Source organism: Drosophila biarmipes, chromosome 3L (genome assembly GCF_025231255.1).
Source record: "Drosophila biarmipes strain raj3 chromosome 3L, RU_DBia_V1.1, whole genome shotgun sequence".
NCBI lineage: Eukaryota > Metazoa > Arthropoda > Insecta > Diptera > Drosophilidae > Drosophila > Drosophila biarmipes.
The window spans coordinates 17,975,072-17,998,219 of NC_066613.1; the positions used below are offsets into that span (position 1 = coordinate 17,975,072).

The window sequence follows — 23,148 nt, forward strand, 5'->3', positions numbered from 1 at the left end:
TTGCGTCATTCACAAAACTGCGGCTCGTAACTTGCCGCATACTTGGGTGCAGCCGTTGCTGCGACACAATTGTCCTTCCAGTGGCTGCTGGGTGAATGAACCTGCTCGGCGGATGACCCAGTTTTTTGGGCTGCTGCAGCAGCCACGGGACACAGCCATGTGGCCCATTCATCCTTCGGCATCCTTGCCGCGTTCAATGACACAACGGCGGGCCATGAATGAAAGAAGGACCTGTGCGCATGCCAAGTGGGTCAATATCCTTTGGCGTGACGTCACCAGTGACACAGTTAACCCAGTCTGCATAGTTTACTCTTCGCTTCCGTTGTACAACATTTTTTGCATTTTATTCTAAGTTGGCTCTAACAAAAATCGCAGGCATAAATAGATATTCCGCAAAAAGCGTTTTACAAAAATTTGATTTAAAACCATTATAACAGAGTTCTCAAGCGACAACTGCGACGACGGCGACGACGGTTACCACGGCTGTAAACCATAAAAGTATGAAACTAAGCTTAAGGAGAAAAGATCCTCTCTTCGGGGTTTAGAGAGGACACACCACAAGCGCACAGTCTGTAGTTTGATTAGTTTTTAGTTAGCGAAATCTCTCGTCTGTTGTACGTTTGCAATTTTGGCTTGGCGAATTCGCTTATAAGATCTCGAAGAGCTTCTTCAGCTCCACCATCAGGGTCCAGTCCGCCTTGATCAGGTCGTCGCGGAAGTAGTCCTTGCAGGCATCGATGCTCTGGCGAGAGATCTGTAAGGAGGTTAGGGGAAAATCAATTTTTTAAATCTTGAAAAATAACTACATTTATTAAAAATTAAATTCTGGTAAGGATGGTATTATGTACAACCACACAAAATGTTTTTTATTTCAAACTGCGTTACCCAGAGGAAAAGAAATTTCCTACGAAATACCTAGGTTTGTCCACCCCAAAATTCAATATAAACCTAGGCCATTTAAAATCAATTAAAACTCTGGAAGACAACGCCCGAGTGAAATTCGCCCGAGCGCCCATAAATGCATATTCATAACACGCTGCGCCACACATAAATCAATTGCATTATGAATTCAGCAAAAATTTTATAATTGGAACGTGCCAATTGTCATAACTCCGATGGGAGATTCTGCTCCATCAATCAAGCAACGGGACGGGGCGGCACGTGTCTCCAGCTCGGGGCCTCCGGCTCACCCAGTCCTTCCCCCACACAGACATATGGCGCATAACAATTAAAATCATTTTCAATACAATACTCTTTTCGCCATCTCTTTCAGTATCCGATTCCGCTTGACTTTGGGAGTTTATGCCCCGGCAACGCTTTATCGAAGCTATTTTAGTGTCGCCATTTTTTATGGCGCCTTTTTAATGCGTTTTTTAATGCCCCGCGTTTATGGCGGGCAGTCTGAGCAGTCCTCTCATGAATAGTTCCACTTTCAGGCCCCCCAAAAGTCTGATTACAGCACGCCCTTGATAAAGACAGCACCACACTCTGTCCTCGGTCAGTTGTTCCCCCGCTCAATAATTATTTTTATTCCAGTCTCTTTTTTTCGATTTTTTTTTTTGGCGCATCGCATATTAATTAGGCCCGATCAATGGTTTTGATTATTGGAGCCGTATATGTTTATGTACAAAAGATTTCTCTAAACGATAAGGGGAAATAAAGCCTCTCGAGGAGTCGCCATTTATGGCCATGCATATTAAATGGGCGACTAGGCGGGTCTTTTGTCCGCAATTCCAGAGTTGAAGGATATTGGGGAAGAATATTGGAAGTCGTTAAAGACAGAGCCTGAATTTAAGTAGTTATTGATTGGTTATCTATGGGCCAGCCTAAATTAAGGTTTATTTGCCTGGCTGATTTCGTTTTATAAGCCATTCAGTTGGCGCATCGCTTTTAAGAACTAAAGCCTGTTATCTCTGCCCCTAAGGGGTGCATTCCCCGTAATCCCTTGCATTTTAGCCCCCATTAGTTTCCACTGAAAGCCCATTTGGCAGCTCGCCCCTTAGCCAAATCTGGACTAATTGCTGCTATTTTTAGCTTTGGGCAAAGGCCTTGTGCAGTTTTGCGAGTGAACCCGCAAGGCCGAAACCAAAGTCGTCTATGGTTGACCTCAGCTCCAATTTTCAAAGGGGGAGTTACGAGCTTCGGGGTTGGGTTCCCAACGAGCTCTGCTCCATTTTGGGTCGCCGAATGCGTCATAGCTGATAAAAGGCGAGTGCACAAATTAAAGTCAAAAGTAAAAAGTACAAAAAGGCGGCGAAAACCGAACCCGCTGCAGAAAAACACACTCACAAACTGGGTCGACATCCGAGGAAACTGGGTTAGCTCGATGATGACGATGCTCCCCACCCGGGGGTCATTGAACTGCGGCAAGTGCACTACCGTGGAAGGTAAAACGTGACGTCAGCCGGCGACTCGGGTCAAATACATCGCCATCCGCTACATGCCGAACATATAGATATACATAAGAGTAGATTTTCCGGGCGTGATGGGTGATGCCAAGGGCCCTGCATGCATAAGTACGCAGCATCAGGTCAGCCATGACATAATACCCTTTCATGGCTCCCAGGTTCTTGGTACTTGGCTCTGGCAAAGGGCTACAGCGATGGCGATAGCATTGAGGGCTATAAATAGTCGGGGAGTGTGTCACTTGGGGTGGTGGCAGCCAGCTTAATGGCTTTTGATGGAGGCTGCACTGGCAGAACCCCATAAGGCTAACGATAAAATAATCCTGAGACAACCTAATTAGAGTTAATTGGCACATTTTGGGTGAAAGAAGGTCTGCGGATTTGGGCTTTGGATTCGGGTAATCCTAAGGGGAGACTGAAATAGTTGTTGATATTAAAAGGGCTGTTTGAACTCAAAATTTAAATATATATATTACCGTTTAATAATTAAGAGAACGTTTAATACGGATTTTATTTTAAGAAAGAAAGAAACTTTAACCCTTGTTGTATTAACAACTTTTTGGAAGATATATTAAAGATATAAAGATTTTATGAGGAAATTAGGATCTTAGAAAATCCATGTACATAGTTCTTGAATTAAGAACATTTGTGGTTAAAAACCTTGCTATCAATGCTCTCAATATAAGAATAAAATGGTCGGAAGGGAAATATTAAATAGAGTTTATTTATGAATTCTTTTATATGGGACGTGACTCCATGAACTGAACCTGGCAACTGATCTTTACATATTTTTTGAGTTATGCCTCCAGAAAGCCTAACTATTTTCGGGCAGTGCCAATTCAATAACTCAATTTGTAGGCCCAAAAATACATCTATTCATCTTTATTTTTACGCAGCATTAATTGAATGAAGCGCGCTGCCAACTCAATGGGCAATTAGCGCCGCCTGGCGATTTGACGTCACCGATGTCACCCGCTGATAAGGGAAAAATGAATCGAAAATTAAGTTAGCTATCGATTTTGGTTTTCGACCTCCACCACCCACTCATCAAGGGCGCTTGACGTCAGAGCTGGTAAGTAATTGTTAATCAAATGATTGAACGAAAGGAAGTTGCAAAGACCTTTCAACGCCACTTAAGCCAGTTAAGTCATCGATCCGAGGCGATTCTTGCTGTTGTAGCCACTTAACACTTAACACTCGGCACACACTCGCACACACAACTTGGCCATGTAATTTGATAAGCCCAGCTGGCCCGAAGTGGAAGTGACCAAGGTTGGCGGCGGTGGTGCTGGAGTGGGTCTGCACCTGGCCACCTAAGCCATGTAAGCCCATTCCAGGTGCAATTGACAACTTTGGCACTTCCCCGTTCACGAGATTGTCCGATTGCCGCTGCTGTTGAACTTAAGTGATTTGCACTCGAATTCGCACTGAATAATGGCCTATCATTCGCTCAATTAGGCCAAATTGATAGTAGAACTTCCAAATGAATACGAAAATTAATTGAACGAAGTTCAATATTATTCTAACAATCTATGCTGGTTATTCAAACGAATTAATTTGGAGGTAGAGTGTTCTTGGCAATTGATTGTTTACATATTACTTCTTTTTAAAACTGTCATAATTAAGGAAATGCCTTGCTCTTGCTTCAATATTAAAATTAGTAGCACTTAAAAAACTATTAACTATTCTTAGAATGAGACCAAGAGCCCCCCATGAGATATCTAATCCCGCCATAAACAGCCAGCACATGCCCGTCCAGCGATGATATTGCTGTTCCTAACTTCCCGTCAACACTGCACTCGAGTCTATAGTATCTCGAGTTCCAAGTTGATTCTTCCGCTCCCGAATACCGATGAATTTAGTGTTCCAGGGCGACCTCAAGTGGCTGGGGCTCTTGAGAATCGGTGGATGGACTTACCTTGCTGATCAGCATGTCCTCGGCCTCGAAGTGGCGACCAAACATTTTGGGCGATTCACCCGGAATCGGATCGATCTTGACGCAAATCTCCTGACCCTTGCGCGCCGATTCGAGTTGCTTGTGATTCGATTCGATGGAAGTCACGACTCCAATGTCCACGAACTGCAATCACACAAAAGCAGAAAATTTAAGTGATTAGTGAAATTGTGAAAGTGTTTCTCTTGGCTGATGGGACGTATGTGTAATATTGCAACAAATCAGATATACAAGATGGTCAAGGGGACTTTTATGGACTGAGACTTCCGCATTTCGTCGACTGAATCGCTGATAAGTTTCGCACAACTCATTTAATATGCCAAAGCCGTAAAATAACTCCACGTTAAGCGCTAAATAAAAGGTTTGCAAAAAAAAAAAATTAAACACAAAAAAGGTGGAAAAAAAAGTAGAATAGGCCGCGTGGGTGGGGAAATAATTGGGTGGTGGTTGGGTGGGTCTTATCAGCGCATCTGGCGCGAGTTTCATATATGCGGTGACCACTTCCTCAATTCCACTGATAAACTGGTGGGTGGATAGTTGTCTGAACACTGCTCCGCTTATTTATGTTATTTTATTTTTTGTGGAGTGCCGCGGGGCTCACCAGATAACATTTAAGACCAAACTCTGCCAGGCCACTGGTAAAAAATACATTCAAAAAGGGAACCCATAAACTAAGCTCTTTAATAGCGCTTTCCAGACTTATATTCTAACACTTTTATATATTTTATTCACTAAAAAACATAAACTAGTGCTCTTTACACACAAAAAATACTTGGATTACCAATAGTACTCCGAGTTTACAATTTTTTAGGTTAAAAAAAATGTATAATTATTCCCATTTTTAAATTACTTACTTACTGATTAAATGAGATTAAAAATATTTTAGTTTTCATAAATCTCTATATTTAATTCCGTTCTAGGCCCCCCATTTTCTCGCTGTGCACTGGGCTCCTATCTCGATGGCCTAACAAAGTCATTGAACCAAATTGTAACATGTTTGTTGTCGTAACCCGTTTGCACTCGACAAAAACAAAACAGGAAACTGTTGCCAACGTCGCGTTTCCTGTGGGCGCCCCAATGGCGGTCGACGTCGCTGCCCTCGTTCGTATTTCATTCAAACCAAATAAATTATTGAAATTTTCTGCTTTTTTCCCTGTGTTCTGTGTGTTGGCCTGTTGCTATCGGTGCAAATAGCTACATAGCACATTTACACACCCTCTAGAAGGCATTGGAAAGAAGGAAGGGGGTGGCGGTGGCGGTGGCAGCATTTGTCACCATTTCCTGTCGTTGATTACTCATACGCCCCGTTCCACGTCTTCCGCTGCGGCGTCTTCTTTGCGTTTTCGCGCTCTCTTCGAAAATTTTCATTAAATGTGTTAATTTATTTCCATTTCCACACAATTTTTTCTTTCAACATTGCGCTTCTGCGGTGCTAGCCGGCAACTTTCGTCTTTTATGAGAGCAACGAAATCATCCCAGTGGGGGATACTTATGATAGATACGGCTCTGCATATATGGCGCTGAGGAATATGGGGAAAAAAGAGCCCAGGCCCATTCCAAATTCGCACCAAATGATGAGACGAGAAATTGATGGGCCTGTTGATGCAAGTGGCAAAAAAGGAAAGCGACTTGAAAGGAGATAAATTGGCTAAGAAATAGCAATTCCTATGGAAGAAAAATACGCTTATATTTAACAAGACTATGGAATTCCGATTTTTATAATCTTTAAAAACGAAGAGCTATAAACGGAATATCATAAAAATTGAATTCTTCCCTTGCTTAAAATTTAAAAATGTTATAAAAAGTGCTAAACATAATTTTATTGCATTACCAATTTTTATTTACTATTGCACAAATAATGAAAATTATCTCTAAAGAAAAAAAAATATTACTGAAACTTTCCTCTTGAATTAATCCTATAAAAACACAATTTAGAACGACCCAGAAACAACCCAACAGAATCGGTATATATTTTCGTTTCTCGATGCCAAAGAAAACAAATTCTTTATTGGGCATCGGGAAAAAATTCGATGACGACGCGGCCGTCTCGTGTCGCCGAAAAACCCAAACAAGTTGACTACGAAAACAACATTTTACATTCCGCTTTTTTTCCTGTTCGATTTTGTATTTTTTTTTACACTTTTTCTGGCTGGCAGATCATTTGAATCAGTGTCTGTGTGTGTGTGTGTGTATCGGCGTTTATCTAAAAATATGATTTATATATTTCGTTCAGACCGGATGTCGTCTATTTTCGAAAAAAAGAGCGCTCTGCTCGTATGAATGAACGAAAACAACAAATCGAAAGCGAACAAAACGAGATTCAAAAACAATTTGGCTTTTTGTGAAATGTTTGATAGAGAGCGACATGAGGAGAGACAAACAAATAGATTGTGTGATATCTTTTTTTTTGGGCTGCGCAAACATTTTAGTGACACAATTCTCTGATTTCTTTGCAGCTTGTTTATGCTGTTGTCAGCAGGAAACACTAAATTAGTTGACCGTAGAGAGAATTACCCCATATACGTGCCGCATAATATAAATATATATGTCAAAGACGAAAATTCGCAACATCCGTCGCGCGGGGGACTCCGAAAAATATCTTTCAGGGCCTTTGGCTCTGCGCAGCTGCAACTTCGAGTGGCCTCGAAGAGAAGAAACAGTAGCCACATCAATTCTTCCAATCTCGGCTGCCGGTCTTGGATTCTCCTCAACCAAATCTTCAGCCCCTCGGGGCTGCTGATCTACGCTTTTCAAATGGGTCGAGAAGTAAGGGGGCCTCCACATCGACAAACTTGCCTACGTCATGCTTTTTGGAGGGAGAAAGAAGAACTTGTCGCTGCGATTGGAGTTTAGCCCGCAAGCCAACAGATTTGAGGAAGCGTTTATATAGTCATCATCACCGTGAGCGCTATGAACATGATCACGATCCATCCGTCCACGGACCACCAGATAACCCCACTCAGCTACCTGCCCACAACTTTTTGGAGGAGGAGTAGATGGCAGATGGAAAACAGCCTGAGGAGATCTTGGTAGCTGAATAACTACAGGGGGGAAGTTGGCAGAGTAGGTGTACAGCAGGGCTGGGTAAACATTTGGGTTCCCATGCTGGAAGTCAATGGAATTATGGAAAAATCGAACATGAAAATGTGTCAAAATTTTGACCCTCGTTAAATAGATCAATTTTATGTAGAATATTAGAGAATTCCAGCACAAACTCATAGAGGTGTCCCACTTCAAAATCGGAATCCAATAACTCGAGTTATGGAGTCTAGAAGTGCAGTTTTTAGGTTCCCATTCTGGAAGTCAATAGAATATGGAAAAATCGAACATGAAAATGGGTCAAAATTTTGACCTTCGTTAAATAGATCAATTTTAATGTAGAATATTAGAGAATTCAACCACAAACTCATAGAGGTATCCCACTTCAAAATCGGAATCCAATAACTCGAGTTATGGAGTCTAGAAGTGCAGTTTTTGGGTTCCCATTCTGGAATTCAATGGAATTATGGAAAAATCGAACATGAAAATGGGTCTAAATTTTGACCCTCTTTAAATAGATCAATTTTAATGTAGAATTTTAGAGAATTCCAGCACAAACTCATAGAGGTATCCCACTTCAAAATCGGAATCCAATAACTCAAGTTATGGAGTCTTGAAGTGCAGTTTTTGGGTTCCCATTCTGGAATTCAATGGAATTATGGAAAAATCGAACATGAAAATGGGTCAAAATTTTGACCCTCGTTAAATAGATCAATTTTAATGTAGAATATTTGAGAATTTAACCACAAACTCATAGAGGTATCCCACTTCAAAATCGGAATCCAATAACTCGAGTTATGGAGTCTAAAAGTGAAGTTTTTGGGCTCCCATTCTGGAAGTCAATGGAATTATGGAAAAATCGAACATAAAAATGGGTCAAAATTTTGACCCTCATTAAATAGATCAAATTTAATGTAGAATATTAGAGAATTCCAGCACAAACTCATAGAGGTATCCCACTTCAAAATCGGAATCCAATAACTCGAGTTATGGAGTCTAAAAGTGAAGTTTTTGGGCTCCCATTCTGGAAGTCAATGGAATTATGGAAAAATCGAACATGAAAATGTGTCAAAATTTTGACCCTCGTTAAATAGATCAATTTTAATGTAGAATATTAGAGAATTCCAGCACAAACTCATAGAGGTGTCCCACTTCAAAATCGGAATCCAATAACTCGAGTTATGGAGTCTAGAAGTGCAGTTTTTAGGTTCCCATTCTGGAAGTCAATAGAATATGGAAAAATCGAACATGAAAATGGGTCAAAATTTTGACCTTTGTTAAATAGATCAATTTTAATGTAGAATATTAGAGAATTCCAGCACAAACTCATAGAGGTATCCCACTTCAAAATCGGAATCCAATAACTCGAGTTATGGAGTCTAGAAGTGCAGTTTTTAGGTTCCCATTCTGGAAGTCAATAGAATATGGAAAAATCGAACATGAAAATGGGTCAAAATTTTGACCTTCGTTAAATAGATCAATTTTAATGTAGAATATTAGAGAATTCCAGCACAAACTCATAGAGGTATCCCACTTCAAAATCGGAATCCAATAACTCGAGTTATGGAGTCTAGAAGTGCAGTTTTTGGGTTCCCATTCTGGAATTCAATGGAATTATGGAAAAATCGAACATGAAAATGGGTCAAAATTTTGACCCTCATTAAATAGATCAATTTTAATGTAGAATATTAGAGAATTCCAGCACAAACTCATAGAGGTATCCCACTTCAAAATCGGAATCCAATAACTCGAGTTATGGAGTCTAGAAGTGCAGTTTTTGGGCTCCCATTCTGGAAGTCAATGGAATTATGGAAAAATCGAACATGAAAATGTGTCAAAATTTTGACCCTCGTTAAATAGATCAATTTTAATGTAGAATATTAGAGAATTCCAGCACAAACTCATAGAGGTGTCCCACTTCAAAATCGGAATCCAATAACTCGAGTTATGGAGTCTAGAAGTGCAGTTTTTAGGTTCCCATTCTGGAAGTCAATAGAATATGGAAAAATCGAACATGAAAATGGGTCAAAATTTTGACCTTCGTTAAATAGATCAATTTTAATGTAGAATATTAGAGAATTCCAGCACAAACTCATAGAGGTATCCCACTTCAAAATCGGAATCCAATAACTCGAGTTATGGAGTCTAGAAGTGCAGTTTTTGGGCTCCCATTCTGGAAGTCAATACAATTATGGAAAAATCGAACATGAAAATGGGTGAAAATTTTGACCCTCATTAAATAGATCAATTTTAATGTAGAATATTAGAGAATTCCAGCACAAACTCATAGAGGTGTCCCACTTCAAAATCGGAATCCTATAACTCGAGTTATGGAGTCTAGAAGTGCAGTTTTTGGGCTCCCATTCTGGAAGTCAATGGAATTATGGAAAAATCGAACATGAAAATGTGTCAAAATTTTGACCCTCGTTAAATAGATCAATTTTAATGTAGAATATTAGAGAATTCCAGCACAAACTCATAGAGGTGTCCCACTTCAAAATCGGAATCCAATAACTCGAGTTATGGAGTCTAGAAGTGCAGTTTTTAGGTTCCCATTCTGGAAGTCAATAGAATATGGAAAAATCGAACATGAAAATGGGTCAAAATTTTGACCTTCGTTAAATAGATCAATTTTAATGTAGAATATTAGAGAATTCCAGCACAAACTCATAGAGGTATCCCACTTCAAAATCGGAATCCAATAACTCGAGTTATGGAGTCTAGAAGTGCAGTTTTTGGGCTCCCATTCTGGAAGTCAATAGAATTATGGAAAAATCGAACATGAAAATGGGTGAAAATTTTGACCCTCATTAAATAGATCAATTTTAATGTAGAATATTAGAGAATTCCAGCACAAACTCATAGAGGTGTCCCACTTCAAAATCGGAATCCTATAACTCGAGTTATGGAGTCTAGAAGTGCAGTTTTTGGGCTCCCATTCTGGAAGTCAATGGAATTATGGAAAAATCGAACATGAAAATGGGTGAAAATTTTGACCCTCATTAAATAGATCAATTTTAATGTAGAATATTTGAGAATTCCAGCACAAACTCATAGAGGTATCCCACTTCAAAATCGGAATCCAATAACTCGAGTTATGGAGTCTAGAAGTGCAGTTTTTAGGTTCCCATTCTGGAAGTCAATAGAATATGGAAAAATCGAACATGAAAATGGGTCAAAATTTTGACCTTCGTTAAATAGATCAATTTTAATGTAGAATATTAGAGAATTCCAGCACAAACTCATAGAGGTATCCCACTTCAAAATCGGAATCCAATAACTCGAGTTATGGAGTCTAGAAGTGCAGTTTTTGGGCTCCCATTCTGGAAGTCAATGGAATTATGGAAAACTCGAACATGAAAATGGGTCAAAATTTTGACCCTCATTAAATAGATCAATTTTAATGTAGAATATTAGAGAATTCCAGCACAAACTCATAGAGGTATCCCACTTCAAAATCGGAATCCTATAACTCGAGTTATGGAGTCTAGAAGTGCAGTTTTTGGGCTCCCATTCTGGAAGGCAATGGAATTATGGAAAACTCGAACATGAAAATGGGTCAAAATTTTGACCCTCATTAAATAGATCAATTTTAATGTAGAATATTAGAGAATTCCAGCACAAACTCATAGAGGTATCCCACTTCAAAATCGGAATCCTATAACTCGAGTTATGGAGTCTAGAAGTGCAGTTTTTGGGCTCCCATTCTGGAAGGCAATGGAATTATGGAAAAATCGAACATGAAAATGGGTCAAAATTTTGACCCTCGTTAAATATATCAATTTTAATGTAGAATATTAGAGAATTCAAGCACAAACTCAAAGAGGTATCCCGCTTCAAAATCGGAATCCAATAAATCGAGTTATGGAGTCTAAAAGTGGAGTTTTTGGGTTCCCACGCTGGAAGTCAATGGAATTATGGAAAACTCGAACATGAAAATGGGTCAAAATTTTGACCCTCATTAAATAGATCAATTTTAATGTAGAATATTAGAGAATTCCAGCACAAACTCATAGAGGTATCTCACTTCAAAATCGGAATCCTATAACTCGAGTTATGGAGTCTAGAAGTGCAGTTTTTGGGCTCCCATTCTGGAAGTCAATGGAATTATGAAAAAATCGAACATGAAAATGGGTCAAAATTTTGACCCTCATTAAATAGATCAATTTTAATGTAGAATATTAGAGAATTCCAGCACAAACTCATAGAGGTATCCCACTTCAAAATCGGAATCCTATAACTCGAGTTATGGAGTCTAGAAGTGCAGTTTTTGGGCTCCCATTCTGGAAGGCAATGGAATTATGGAAAAATCGAACATGAAAATGGGTCAAAATTTTGACCCTCGTTAAATATATCAATTTTAATGTAGAATATTAGAGAATTCAAGCACAAACTCAAAGAGGTATCCCGCTTCAAAATCGGAATCCAATAAATCGAGTTATGGAGTCTAAAAGTGGAGTTTTTGGGTTCCCACGCTGGAAGTCAATGGAATTATGGAAAACTCGAACATGAAAATGGGTCAAAATTTTGACCCTCATTAAATAGATCAATTTTAATGTAGAATATTAGAGAATTCCAGCACAAACTCATAGAGGTATCTCACTTCAAAATCTGAATCCTATAACTCGAGTTATGGAGTCTAGAAGTGCAGTTTTTGGGTTCCCATTCTGGAAGTCAATGGAATTATGAAAAAATCGAACATGAAAATGGGTCAAAATTTTGACCCTCGTTAAATAAATCAATTTTAATGTAGGAATCCAATAAATCGAGTTATGGAGTCTAAAAGTGGAGTTTTTGGGTTCCCACGCTGGAAGTCAATGGAATTATGGAAAGCTCGAACATGAAAATGGGTCAAAATTTTGACCCTCATTAAATAGATCAATTTTAATGTAGAATATTAGAGAATTTAACCACAAACTCAGAGAGGTATCCCACTTTAAAATCGGAATCCAATAACTCGAGTTATGGAGTCTAGAAGTGCAGTTTTTGGGTTCCCATTCTGGAATTCAATGGAATTATGGAAAAATCGAACATAAAAATGGGTCTAAATTTTGACCCTCTTTAAATAGATCAATTTTAATGTAGAATTTTAGAGAATTCCAGCACAAACTCATAGAGGTATCCCACTTCAAAATCGGAATCCAATAACTCGAGTTATGGAGTCTAGAAGTGCAGTTTTTGGGTTCCCATTCTGGAATTCAATGGAATTATGGAAAAATCGAACATGAAAATGGGTCAAAATTTTGACCCTCGTTAAATAGATCAATTTTAATGCAGAATATTTGAGAATTTAACCACAAACTCATAGAGGTATCCCACTTCAAAATCGGAATCCAATAACTCGAGTTATGGAGTCTAAAAGTGAAGTTTTTGGGCTCCCATTCTGGAAGTCAATGGAATTATGGAAAAATCGAACATGAAAATGGGTCAATATTTTGACCCTCATTAAATAGATCAATTTTAATGTAGAATATTAGAGAATTCCAGCACAAACTCATAGAGGTATCCCACTTCAAAATCGGAATCCAATAACTCGAGTTATGGAGTCTAGAAGTGCAGTTTTTGGGCTCCCATTCTGGAAGTCAATGGAATTATGGAAAAATCGAACATGAAAATGGGTCAAAATTTTCACCCTCGTTAAATAGATCAATTTTAATTAGAGAATTCAACCACAAACTCATAGAGGTATCCCACTTCAAAATCGGAGACAAGAAATGCAATTTTTGGTAAATGACGTATTGAAAATAGTGATTAAAATAGGGATCCAAATTTTCATTAAACATATTAAAAAAAAATTATGACAATCTTTGTTATTCAAATTAGAAAAATATAAAAATTAAAAGAAAAATAAATTTTGGGGAATACATTTAATTAGTTTTGTTTAAGAATTTAGTGATGGTAAACTGTTTTAAAAGCGAGTAAAATGGTAGTTTTTTCTTAGTTCATAGAAATACAGGTTACTTGGTTTTGAATAGAAAATACAAAATTTTACTTTAGATTTTATGCTACTATCCATCCCTAAAGCACCTCCACATCGCTGCCCAAAACTGCCGCTGGCCTGGCACTCTCGACCTCAGCTCATCTCGAGTCATGCAACGCCCAGCGACATGGCTTTCAACGGCTATAACAATGCCAACAACACCTACCAAATGAGCCAAGACAGACTGCTCTCTGCTCTAAGCCATCTATTCACCGTCAACGTCAGCAGAAGTCTAGTCATGCTCATTAGCATCTCGGATCTCCATCGCCATCTCCATCTGCGGTGCAGCAACGCCCACAATCAACACTCGCCACTCGTAGGAGGCCAAAAAGAAAATCTTTCACTCACAGGAAGTTGGTGGGCAACCTCATCATCGTCATCATGGCCAACGAAATGGCCAAGTGAGTCCCAGGTGGGTGTTGTGTTGCCAAGGTGTAAAAGAGCGGCAGCAACCTCCGCTGATTAGAAATGATTAGCGGACGGCGCATATCTATATCTGAGGTTGTTATTAGTATTCGTAGTTTACGCCACTCGAAAAGCGAAAATTAAAGCCCATTGATTATTGTTTAATTTGTTTGGGTTAACGCCGTGTTATCGGACATAGGAAATACTTGATAGATAACCGCCAGCTGTGCGGCATATGGCCATTAATCAGTAGTGTCAATAAAGTTTGGGCTAGTATCCTAGACTGACTCGCCCCATATGTACATTAATCCAAGTGCAAAACAATCAATTATGCCGTACCCAGGTGAATGAAATTGAATTCGAAGCGCTCGGAATGATGAAACAGTTTGATGAACATCGATAAGAATCGAACAAAGAATATATAAAAATAACAAAAAATGATAAGGAGGCCAAAAATGCAAGCCAAATTGGACTCTGCTCGGGAGGAAGTGAATGCGAGGAGTAGTTGAGTAGGTTTAGCTATCAGTCAAAAATCGTATCAAGTTCAATGCCTGACTTAATGGCTATTATTAAATTTTGTTTGGGAGTCTCCAAGGTTCTGGGGTCTCACTAAGCGACCATAAAATATTGTTTTAACGGGGCTTTTCCCCGCAGTCATATAAAGTATAAAGTACTTCAAGTACATTTGCCCCGTTTATGTGGAACGAAAAAAGAGTGCGCGGAAGTAGGTATTTCACCATCTACTTCAAGTTGTGTAAACAAATAATATATTTTTCTCCGGTTCTAAGGAAATGTGTTTATAAGCATTAAAATCCCATGGAAAAGTTTAAAATAACACTTACATTGTCTTTAAAATAGAACTTCATACTTCTTAAACCTGACCTATGCTACCCTTCAACTTGTTTAGCCCTTTTACGTAATGTTTATCTCAGAGTCTGATGGTGCCTCCCACAAGATAATCAGCAATGTCAAACACTTGTGAATTATTACGAAAACTGAAAAGAAAAAGCGTAATTTGAGAAAAAGTCATCGGCCAAGCTCAAACTGAACTGAATCTTGACAGACAATTTGTCAGCCCTTTTCTGCTGCCGGTTTATTCTACAACCTAGTTGGGAAAATTTCGCGTAGGTTTTTCGCCTGCTCTTTATAATTTATCCCCATTTTTTATTTGTTTCCCCTTTTCCCTTCACGCTTTTTATTATTTTTATGGCCTGCACCCCGAGAACATTTAGCGATTAAACAAACGTCAATTAAGTATATTTATTTTGGGTGCGCGTGTAAATGGGTGGAAAAGGGGAAGAAGCAGCTGAGAATAAGAACGTTTTTATGCCAGTTTTCCGTCCGTTTTTGTGCAAATTCAGCATTTCCGGCCAAGAAAAACTGAAATGTGACGAAGGCGACCAACTGACCGAGCAAAGCGAAATAAAACCAACAGAAAACAGCAACGACGACGTCAATTTCCAAGCCGCAAAAACAAAAGCAAAAATACAAAAAAAAAAAAGAATAAAAAAGAAATACAGAGCGGCGAGTAATTTGCTAATTACGCTAATTTCTTTTGTTGTTGCTGGTCGGTCTGCTTTTATTGCAATTGCCATTTGTAATAGCAGCCATTGTTGCTGTTGCGCTGCCTGTTTATTTTCATAGTAAAATAAATATATAAGGCACTCGTACACGGCAAGAAAAGTAGATAAACGAAAGCAATCAGTAGACACAAAACAAGAGCCATAATTTTAAAATATAATTTTATAATTATAAATTTAATTTTGTTTAAAAATCCAAATAAGGTTTATTAATCTTAAAGATTATAAAGATGAAATTATTTCTTAAATATTAAATTTCTTTAATTTAGTCGCCTTTTTTCTGTGCAGATGCAGATACATGAAGACGGAGCGAAAAAAAGCGCGTATCTAAGCGGATTTTACTATCTTATCGTTGCCCGAATGTCTGTGTGAGTGCCAATGTATCTGAGTGTGTGTGTATTTTATGGCCGTCGAAACACGAAGCTCCCCGAACGTCCCACCGCCCACCAGCCCCCTCATCCGCAAATGGCCTAGGCAATAGTCAAGGCAACAACAGGAAATAAGCATTTTTATGAATGAAACGAAAGCGAGACACAGACAAACAAACAAATAGAGAGACCCGCACACAGATACTCACCCATACATGGCCAAAGGCACTTACGACTATGTGCAAAATGCTTAGCTTAAATACAGAAGGCGATCTAACACTTAGATGGGGCAAATGAAAGTTACTATAAATAGTATTCAATTAAATCTTCGTATTTGGGTTCTTTGTAAGTCAGTTTCATACACACTAAACTTTAATTTACACAAAATATTTAAAATTTCAAGACAGTAATAAGACATTTTTTTAAATCACATTTTTTATAAGAATCCGTGTTTAATTTCAACATAAAAATACCCAGTTATCAGCATCATTCGAGCTACAAAATCAGTAAATGGAACACTCCACCTATTTGCGCCACTCCGCCCCAACGATATTTATATCCATTTCGGAGAAAAAAATACTTTGCTATATAGCTTTGTATTTGTAGTTTTCATTCATAAGTTGCGACCGCTTATTGTGTTGTTGCTGCCACTATTTGTTATGGTCTGTTTGCTCTATTTTATATTAAAAGCTTTTATTGCGACCGTATCCGATAGATACAGGCACATGCGGTATGCCAGAGTGCGCCCACATGTCTTCCACTGTTCTACAATATTATGAAATCTCCGACGCTGCCCGCTTATCATAATAAGATACAAATGTATCTAGTAGACACTGCGTTGGGTTGGGCCATTCATAAAAATCCCATTTCATTCATAAGGCGAGTTTCCGTTTTCCCGCCGCTTCGGCACGTTCAGGAACACACCTGCCTTATCTTGGGGGTTGCTCTAACCATGCACTTCCTACTGTTCGGCATTTGAAGGCACTTCCTACACAGGATCCTGCACTTCCGATTCCCTCCGCTCGAGGATTCTACTGACCCCTGACTCCGAGCAGCTGGCAACCTCAGCTCACTTATGCCATGAGTACTACTACTCCGCTTGCTATCTCTTTTTCCCGCTTGGAATAGCATTTCATTCATAAAAATATGGGATTACACTGGGAGAAAAAGGTAATCTAAATGGGTAATGAAAATAATAAACTAAAAAAATATGTTTCCGATTTATGAATGCAAAAATATTGGGATAATTAAATATATTATCTTAAGAATAGGTATAAGACATTTTTCTTTTCCACATTTAATAGCGATTATTTTTCTCAGTACAGCCAATTATTGGGTTCCTACGTGCGGAAGCATTCACTTCCGTTCTACTTCCGTTCTGCCTGGGCCAGCTGAAGAAAAAAACTGCAGCTGGCTGTCTTTGGAACGCCGACAATCCGCTTCCGCAGCTCTTTCTCTTTCTCCATCTACATACAGGCAGCCACCCCAACTTCTTTTGTATTTAATTACTGGTTCCGGTTCTTAGCGCTGTTTCTATCGCTCCATCACCATCCTCCTTGCCATTATTATGTTTGTACTTCGTGTGCCCCTTGTTGTTGCATTGTCCAAAGTGCTCTTTTGTCGCACACGTATCCGTGAAAACCGATTTGAATTCTTAACAACCCCAGAAACGGCGAAAGATGACGCAGTTCCGAATGCGATGAGGAAGTGCCCGGAAATAATCAATGATTTTAATCTGAATAGTGAGATACTCTTCACGGGTTCTCGAGTTCGATGGGTAAGAAGATCTTAAGAGATCTTTGGGCTTAAGCCAAACAATAATCGGCGTGCTAACTTTATGGGATATTTGGAGATTATTTTCTTTTAAGTGTCTGTGGGTCAGTACCTTGAAATTCTTTGCATCATATACGAACCTAAATTCCTACGAAAATATATTCGAATTTTTAGAACTGACAGATTAAAAGATTTTGTAATCAAATATGACATACGAGAATCATGCATAATGATCATGATCTCAATTAACAAAATGAATTCTTGATCCCTATAAAATCTCTTCTAAGAAGAAAGCTATCTATGGGATTTCCCACCCATTATCATTTTTTCCCGCAATAAAAATACACTTTCACAATCCCAGTGCCGAAGCTCTTAAGACTCTTTCAACGGAGAATCATTCATTCACCGAAAAAGGAATTGCGTATATCAAGTCGGTTCTTATTGAGGCGACAACGGAAGTCGTAAGCCCTGAAGGCTCAACAATTGAGGCAACTGGTGGAATAAAAAAATAATACTTAAATCTAGCACTTAAATGCCCCGTCAGGTCCGAGAATAATCAGAAATGAAATAAGCGATACCAAAGGAGGGAGAAGAGGGGCCTTTCGGGGAGTGGAGACACCCTTACCTACTTAAACTTAACTCGCAGCCCATAAATTAGGCAAGATCAACACACATCGCAACGCAAGGCAAGGCAAACTACTTGCTACTTTATAAATATACGTGCATATATATAAATCGAAAAACTGCAAGAGCCCCAGGGGCCATTTAATTAACAAAAACGAGCAGTAGCAGCGCACTGAATGAGCTTTCATTTCCGCTACAGCGCAGGCACTTGGGGCATGAATGAAAATATTAAAAGATATCGATCGCCCGGATCGTCGATCGGCGGTCCTCGATCCGATCCCGCTCTGCATCTCCACCACCGGGTGCAACCGAAAACTCTTTCTGCCACCAGATTTCTGGTTTCTCTGCGGTTTGGGACTCGGTTTGGGTTTGGGTAAAAGCAAAGGCAACGCAAGAGGCCGCAAAATAGTATCTATATACACATATGCAAGACGATCTGCAAGTGATCTCCCAGAGTCTGTCTCCTCGTCTTAAAGACGGTCTTTAGGAGGCAACCAGATTGGATAAATTACAGTGGAGATTCTACAACCGAAATTTAAAAGTTGGTTCATAAAATATCTACTAAATATTTCTATTCGTTGGTATGTGAGGTGATTACTTTAAAGAGATTGTAATTGCTTTTGAAAAATGAATAAAAATATTTGATTTTACAAACAAAAAGTAAGGCTCACAATATATAAATGAGTAACGGCAGCCCAGTTTCTGAAAATTTTGTAAAGTTCTTTAAAAATTATTTCAAAAATGTAACCCACACAATCTAGTATTTTCACCTTTTGAGTGATAAATTCCCGACTTTCTTTAAATCTCAGTTTTATGGGAATTCCTTTATCGAATTAGAAAAGTTCGCATAGCAGAAGTTGGACTGTGGTAGCCTTAGCTAGATATCCCCCGTATAAATCGCTCGTAGACACGTACACACTCACATCCATATGGCAACGTCCATATGTTAAGTGACTGACGGATTTGGATTTGGCGCTGGGTAACGCCTCCAACTTCCGTTTGCTGTTTTGGCTTTTGGTTTTTAGTTTTTAAGTGCAGGCAGGCCGAGAGTCGCAAGAGGGAAAATAAATGTATTCCCCGGTAGATGTAGATGCAGATGATCAGTGGATCGCTCCTCCATTCGTTGGATGTTGGATGTTGGTTGAATGGATGATGGTGATGTCAGTGGGAGACGACGCGGATGAGGATGAGGATGTGCGAGAGTGGGGCGTGTTTGGCTTAGATTGTGCCTTCGATAAAGTGAAACTCTTTGATGTACGAGCCATACGAGTTGTACGGGGGCCGATCGAGGCGGATCTGATGAGACCGAAGGATAAACAAAGGCCTCTGAGTTTAAAACGTATAAAAGAGCAGTGAAGATTGCCCGACCGCTGCTTAATTAGCCGCGGTGACCCTCAAGGCTAAGTTTCCGATAGGTGGGATGGATGATCATCGTCAGCAATTCGATTGACGTTCGGGAAAAAGGGGAAATATTTTAATTGAATTCGATGGGGAAGTTATTTTTTTCGAAGAGGAAACCGAGAGATCAGACTGAGATCATCACCATTTTCCTAAATACAATTGATCCGGCGATGGTTTTATTTTCGCTGTTTACCTCAGAGCTGTGGAAATTTTAGAACAGCAATTAAGGTGTTTACTTTTGTTTTCATATCTCCAGGGGTTATACCTTAGTAAACAAAATTTAAATGTATTTTCAATTGGTTTTTATGTATAGGGAAATTACAGAAAATACTTTAAGAAATTGCAGGAATTAAATTCCTCCCCTAGAATTCGGTTACTTCCAATCACTTCCCCGAGGTAACCCCAAAACCAATGAACCCTCTGACCGTCCATTGATCCCTCACCCTTGTTAACCCCATCGAACCGTCTGCAGACATATCCCGTTACCGCATTTTGACACTTGCAATCCCCCATTCTCAGGGGTTAAGGGTTGAAGGCACCAGCGGTCACCTGTTTAACCCCCGTGGCCAAGATGTGTAATGACAAACCCCAAAGCCAGAACGGGAAGTGGAAGTGGTTTGGGCTTTGTCACTCTGACGCTCATTTCGTGTGTGAGAACGGATGTTTTGGCCAGCTCGAAGCAATTACGCGGACCGAAACAAAGGCCAGAAAGCAAGTGATCGGAGTGGCCTGCTATTACAGATTTAATTATATAATTAATAAATGTAATCAACGGCCAGGCAAAGACAAGGGCCCAAGACGACCATCTGGCAGAGGAACAGAGTCACTGGCACGCATGCGCAGCACAGCATCGAAAGGAAGTTGTCGCTGGGAGGAAGGGGCGAAGAGGGTCTGCAAGAAGTGCCGGAGAACTGGAGAAATCCCCAACCCTTTCGAAGAAGAGCTCCCCCAGCTGCAAGTCAACGGAAATCGCAAAGGCAAAAAGCAGCCGGGCAAAGAGGCAAAAGCGACAAAGCAGCCACGACGACGATGGCCCAGCAGCATTCTTGGGCAGAAATGAAGTGCAGATCTAAAGTAGAATTGGATCAGGTCGGGGGAATGGACATGTGGGCCTGGAGCAGGGGTTAGCATACGATCACATGTGTGTGCCCGCGAAGTGTAAGCGCAGAAGTGGGGATCCGATGGATGGGCTACCCTACCTGCGTTTATAAATTATTATAATATATATGTACCAAATATTTTTCAGCATGTATATTTATAATTTCATAATCTCTTAAGGTTCCTAAAAGTAAGCTACCTTGAATTTTAAGCTTGCAAATCCTGAGAATATATGCGAAAGTACTTAAAATTACCTTTTAAAGCATACTTTTAGACACCTTCAAAGTATATTCAAAATTCTTCAGATCTATCAGTCATTTTCAATGAAGAAGATTTTGAATACATAAATTTTAGTCATAATAAATATAAAAACAATGTAGATAAGAATTTAAAAAAAAATTTTTTAAAACCACTGCTTATTATTTTAACTTTTTAAGACCCCATATAATCAATCCAAACAAATCGTAGAGTATTTCCCGCACAAAAATCAGTATTAAAGCTGGCAAAAAGCGAGAGGGAAGAGTGGGGGAGAGAGAAGGAAGACGTTAAAAAGAATGACGATGAATGACGGGAAGCGCACAGCTTAGCAGCGCTCTTCTGGATAATTGAGGAAGTTATAATTGCCAATGAATGCCTCCTGCTCCTGGTAAGAAGTCAAGAGCGGTACGGGAAGCGGCACACAGAACATAAACCCTTTGGCACAAGATCGAAGAAGCGACAAAAACCGACGACAGAGGTGGAAAGGAAACAGTTGTTGTCTTTGGCAACGGGAAACAGGACATGTCTGCGCATAAATTGAAATGAGTGTCGTCGCTCCTTCTTCCTTTCCCCCCATTTTGCCCCTCCTTACTTCTTGTATCATCGTCAACGGAAGGACAATAATTGAGGGCCCGCCAGTCGGTGGTTATTATGATGGAATTCAGAAAACGTTTTGCGACGCAATTCGTTCGGGCGATGAGCTAATAACTATTGGCCCAGCTCCCCAACACAATTGCATCACGCACATCCAGGGAGAATACCATATAATGGATATAAAGCCGCACCACCTGTGTCAACAATGAAAAGCTGCCCCGCCAAAGGTAGCAAATCAAACAAACAGCTCATGGGCCTCCTTATTATTATTATATACTTGATACTTGACACGATTTCCAAGACAACACACCAAAGACAAGGACTTTCATTGTGCGCACAATGGCGTAGAAGAAGAGCCCAGGTCCCCAACAATCGCGATCTACACCGCCGATCTGCACACTCCTAAATAAATGCGTGCCTATTGAATGGAACCTTTTGTGGGGCGAAACCCGCAGAATAGTCAAATATTTGCCAGCGAATAGACTGCGGACGCATGGAGAAAATACTGAAAAATGAGTTAGATTTTTACTTTTATTATTTATATTGTATCTTTTATGAGGATATAAAAATTTCGATTAATCTTTATAAATTTTTTAACCAGGTAACTGTGTTATATTATACACTTTTTGCGTAGAATGTTAAGTATAGTATGAAGGTAATGTAGTAAAACATGTGTTTTTTTTTCTCGGTGCACTTACCTCCTTGCTGGGCACGCAAATTGGAGTGCCCACTTTGACAATGCCGCTCTCCACCATCACGCCCATCACGATCGGATCTCGGCTGTTGAATATGAACTGTGGCAGTATCTGTGCGATGCAATCGAAGAGATAGAGTCAGAGAACGGGGCATTAGATCAATGACTGTTAGATAGACGATGATTTTGTGGGCTATAACTAATAAGCGGCTCAATCGAGAACGATCGATAACGATGGTCCGGCTCTTAACTACTTTTTAAATAATGTCCGATAATTATGGTAACTTAGGCGATGCCAACAACGGATTTTGTAAGACAACATAACAACTTTCTATTAAGATACTAGTTGCTCTACAAATAAGTTATTATTAAAATATATGTTAAATTGACATATTTAATGAAAAAACTATATTTTTTTAATACACCAATATTTAATGAAATAGATAATAGCTTAATTTTTGCAGAAAAGACTGTGGAAAATATTTAATTTCATATTTTACAAACAATCTAACCACCGAGTTATACATCTCTTAGGAATTCTGCTGCTCTTGTGTTTTTTTCGTCTTGTATTTTGTTGTTTTTATGTGAAAATTGCATTCAAAAAAGCTATTTTATAATGCATTTTCCTGTCGCTTTGGCCCATTAATAAAGTGCACCGGCAACCTCCGACCAAAAACCACTTTGACTGCACCAAGAACAACTTAATTTCCGTTGCGTCAACTGTTGGAGAAGGCCTCAAATGGGATGCCGCCTGCAGCAGCGGTTGAAGATGCGGCACAATCTGAATCAGCCGGCATAGAAAATGGATCGTACGTTGCCGGGCAAAGCGAAAAGTGGCCCAGAGAACTCGTTTCCCCAGCCCCAGCTCCATCGCCACATGCATTCTCCATCTACCAGGCACCTCCTTAAGACAGAAGGCGAGTTAATAACTCAAACTAAACAACGTCATTGTTATTACAAGACCTGCGACTGGGA

The 23,148-nt window shown here is 39.5% G+C and overlaps 1 protein-coding gene across 2 annotated transcripts in view; it reads right to left on the reverse strand.

Annotated features, from left to right (window-relative positions):
- Positions 1 to 317: 317 nt before the first annotated feature.
- LOC108035352 (eukaryotic translation initiation factor 5B) overlaps positions 318 to 23,148 on the reverse strand; it is a 41,423-nt gene continuing 18,592 nt past the window's right edge. Inside the window, exons 8-10 of one of the 2 annotated variants that reach the window (XM_017110943.3) lie at positions 22,178 to 22,285; positions 4,324 to 4,485; positions 318 to 754 (exon numbers count right to left, since the gene is read on the reverse strand). In XM_017110943.3, coding sequence (XP_016966432.1) covers positions 647 to 754; positions 4,324 to 4,485; positions 22,178 to 22,285 — 378 coding nt within the window. In that variant the 3' untranslated portion in view covers positions 318 to 646. The remainder of the gene's footprint in view (positions 755 to 4,323; positions 4,486 to 22,177; positions 22,286 to 23,148) is intronic. The other variant, XM_044094877.2, reaches the window with a different exon arrangement.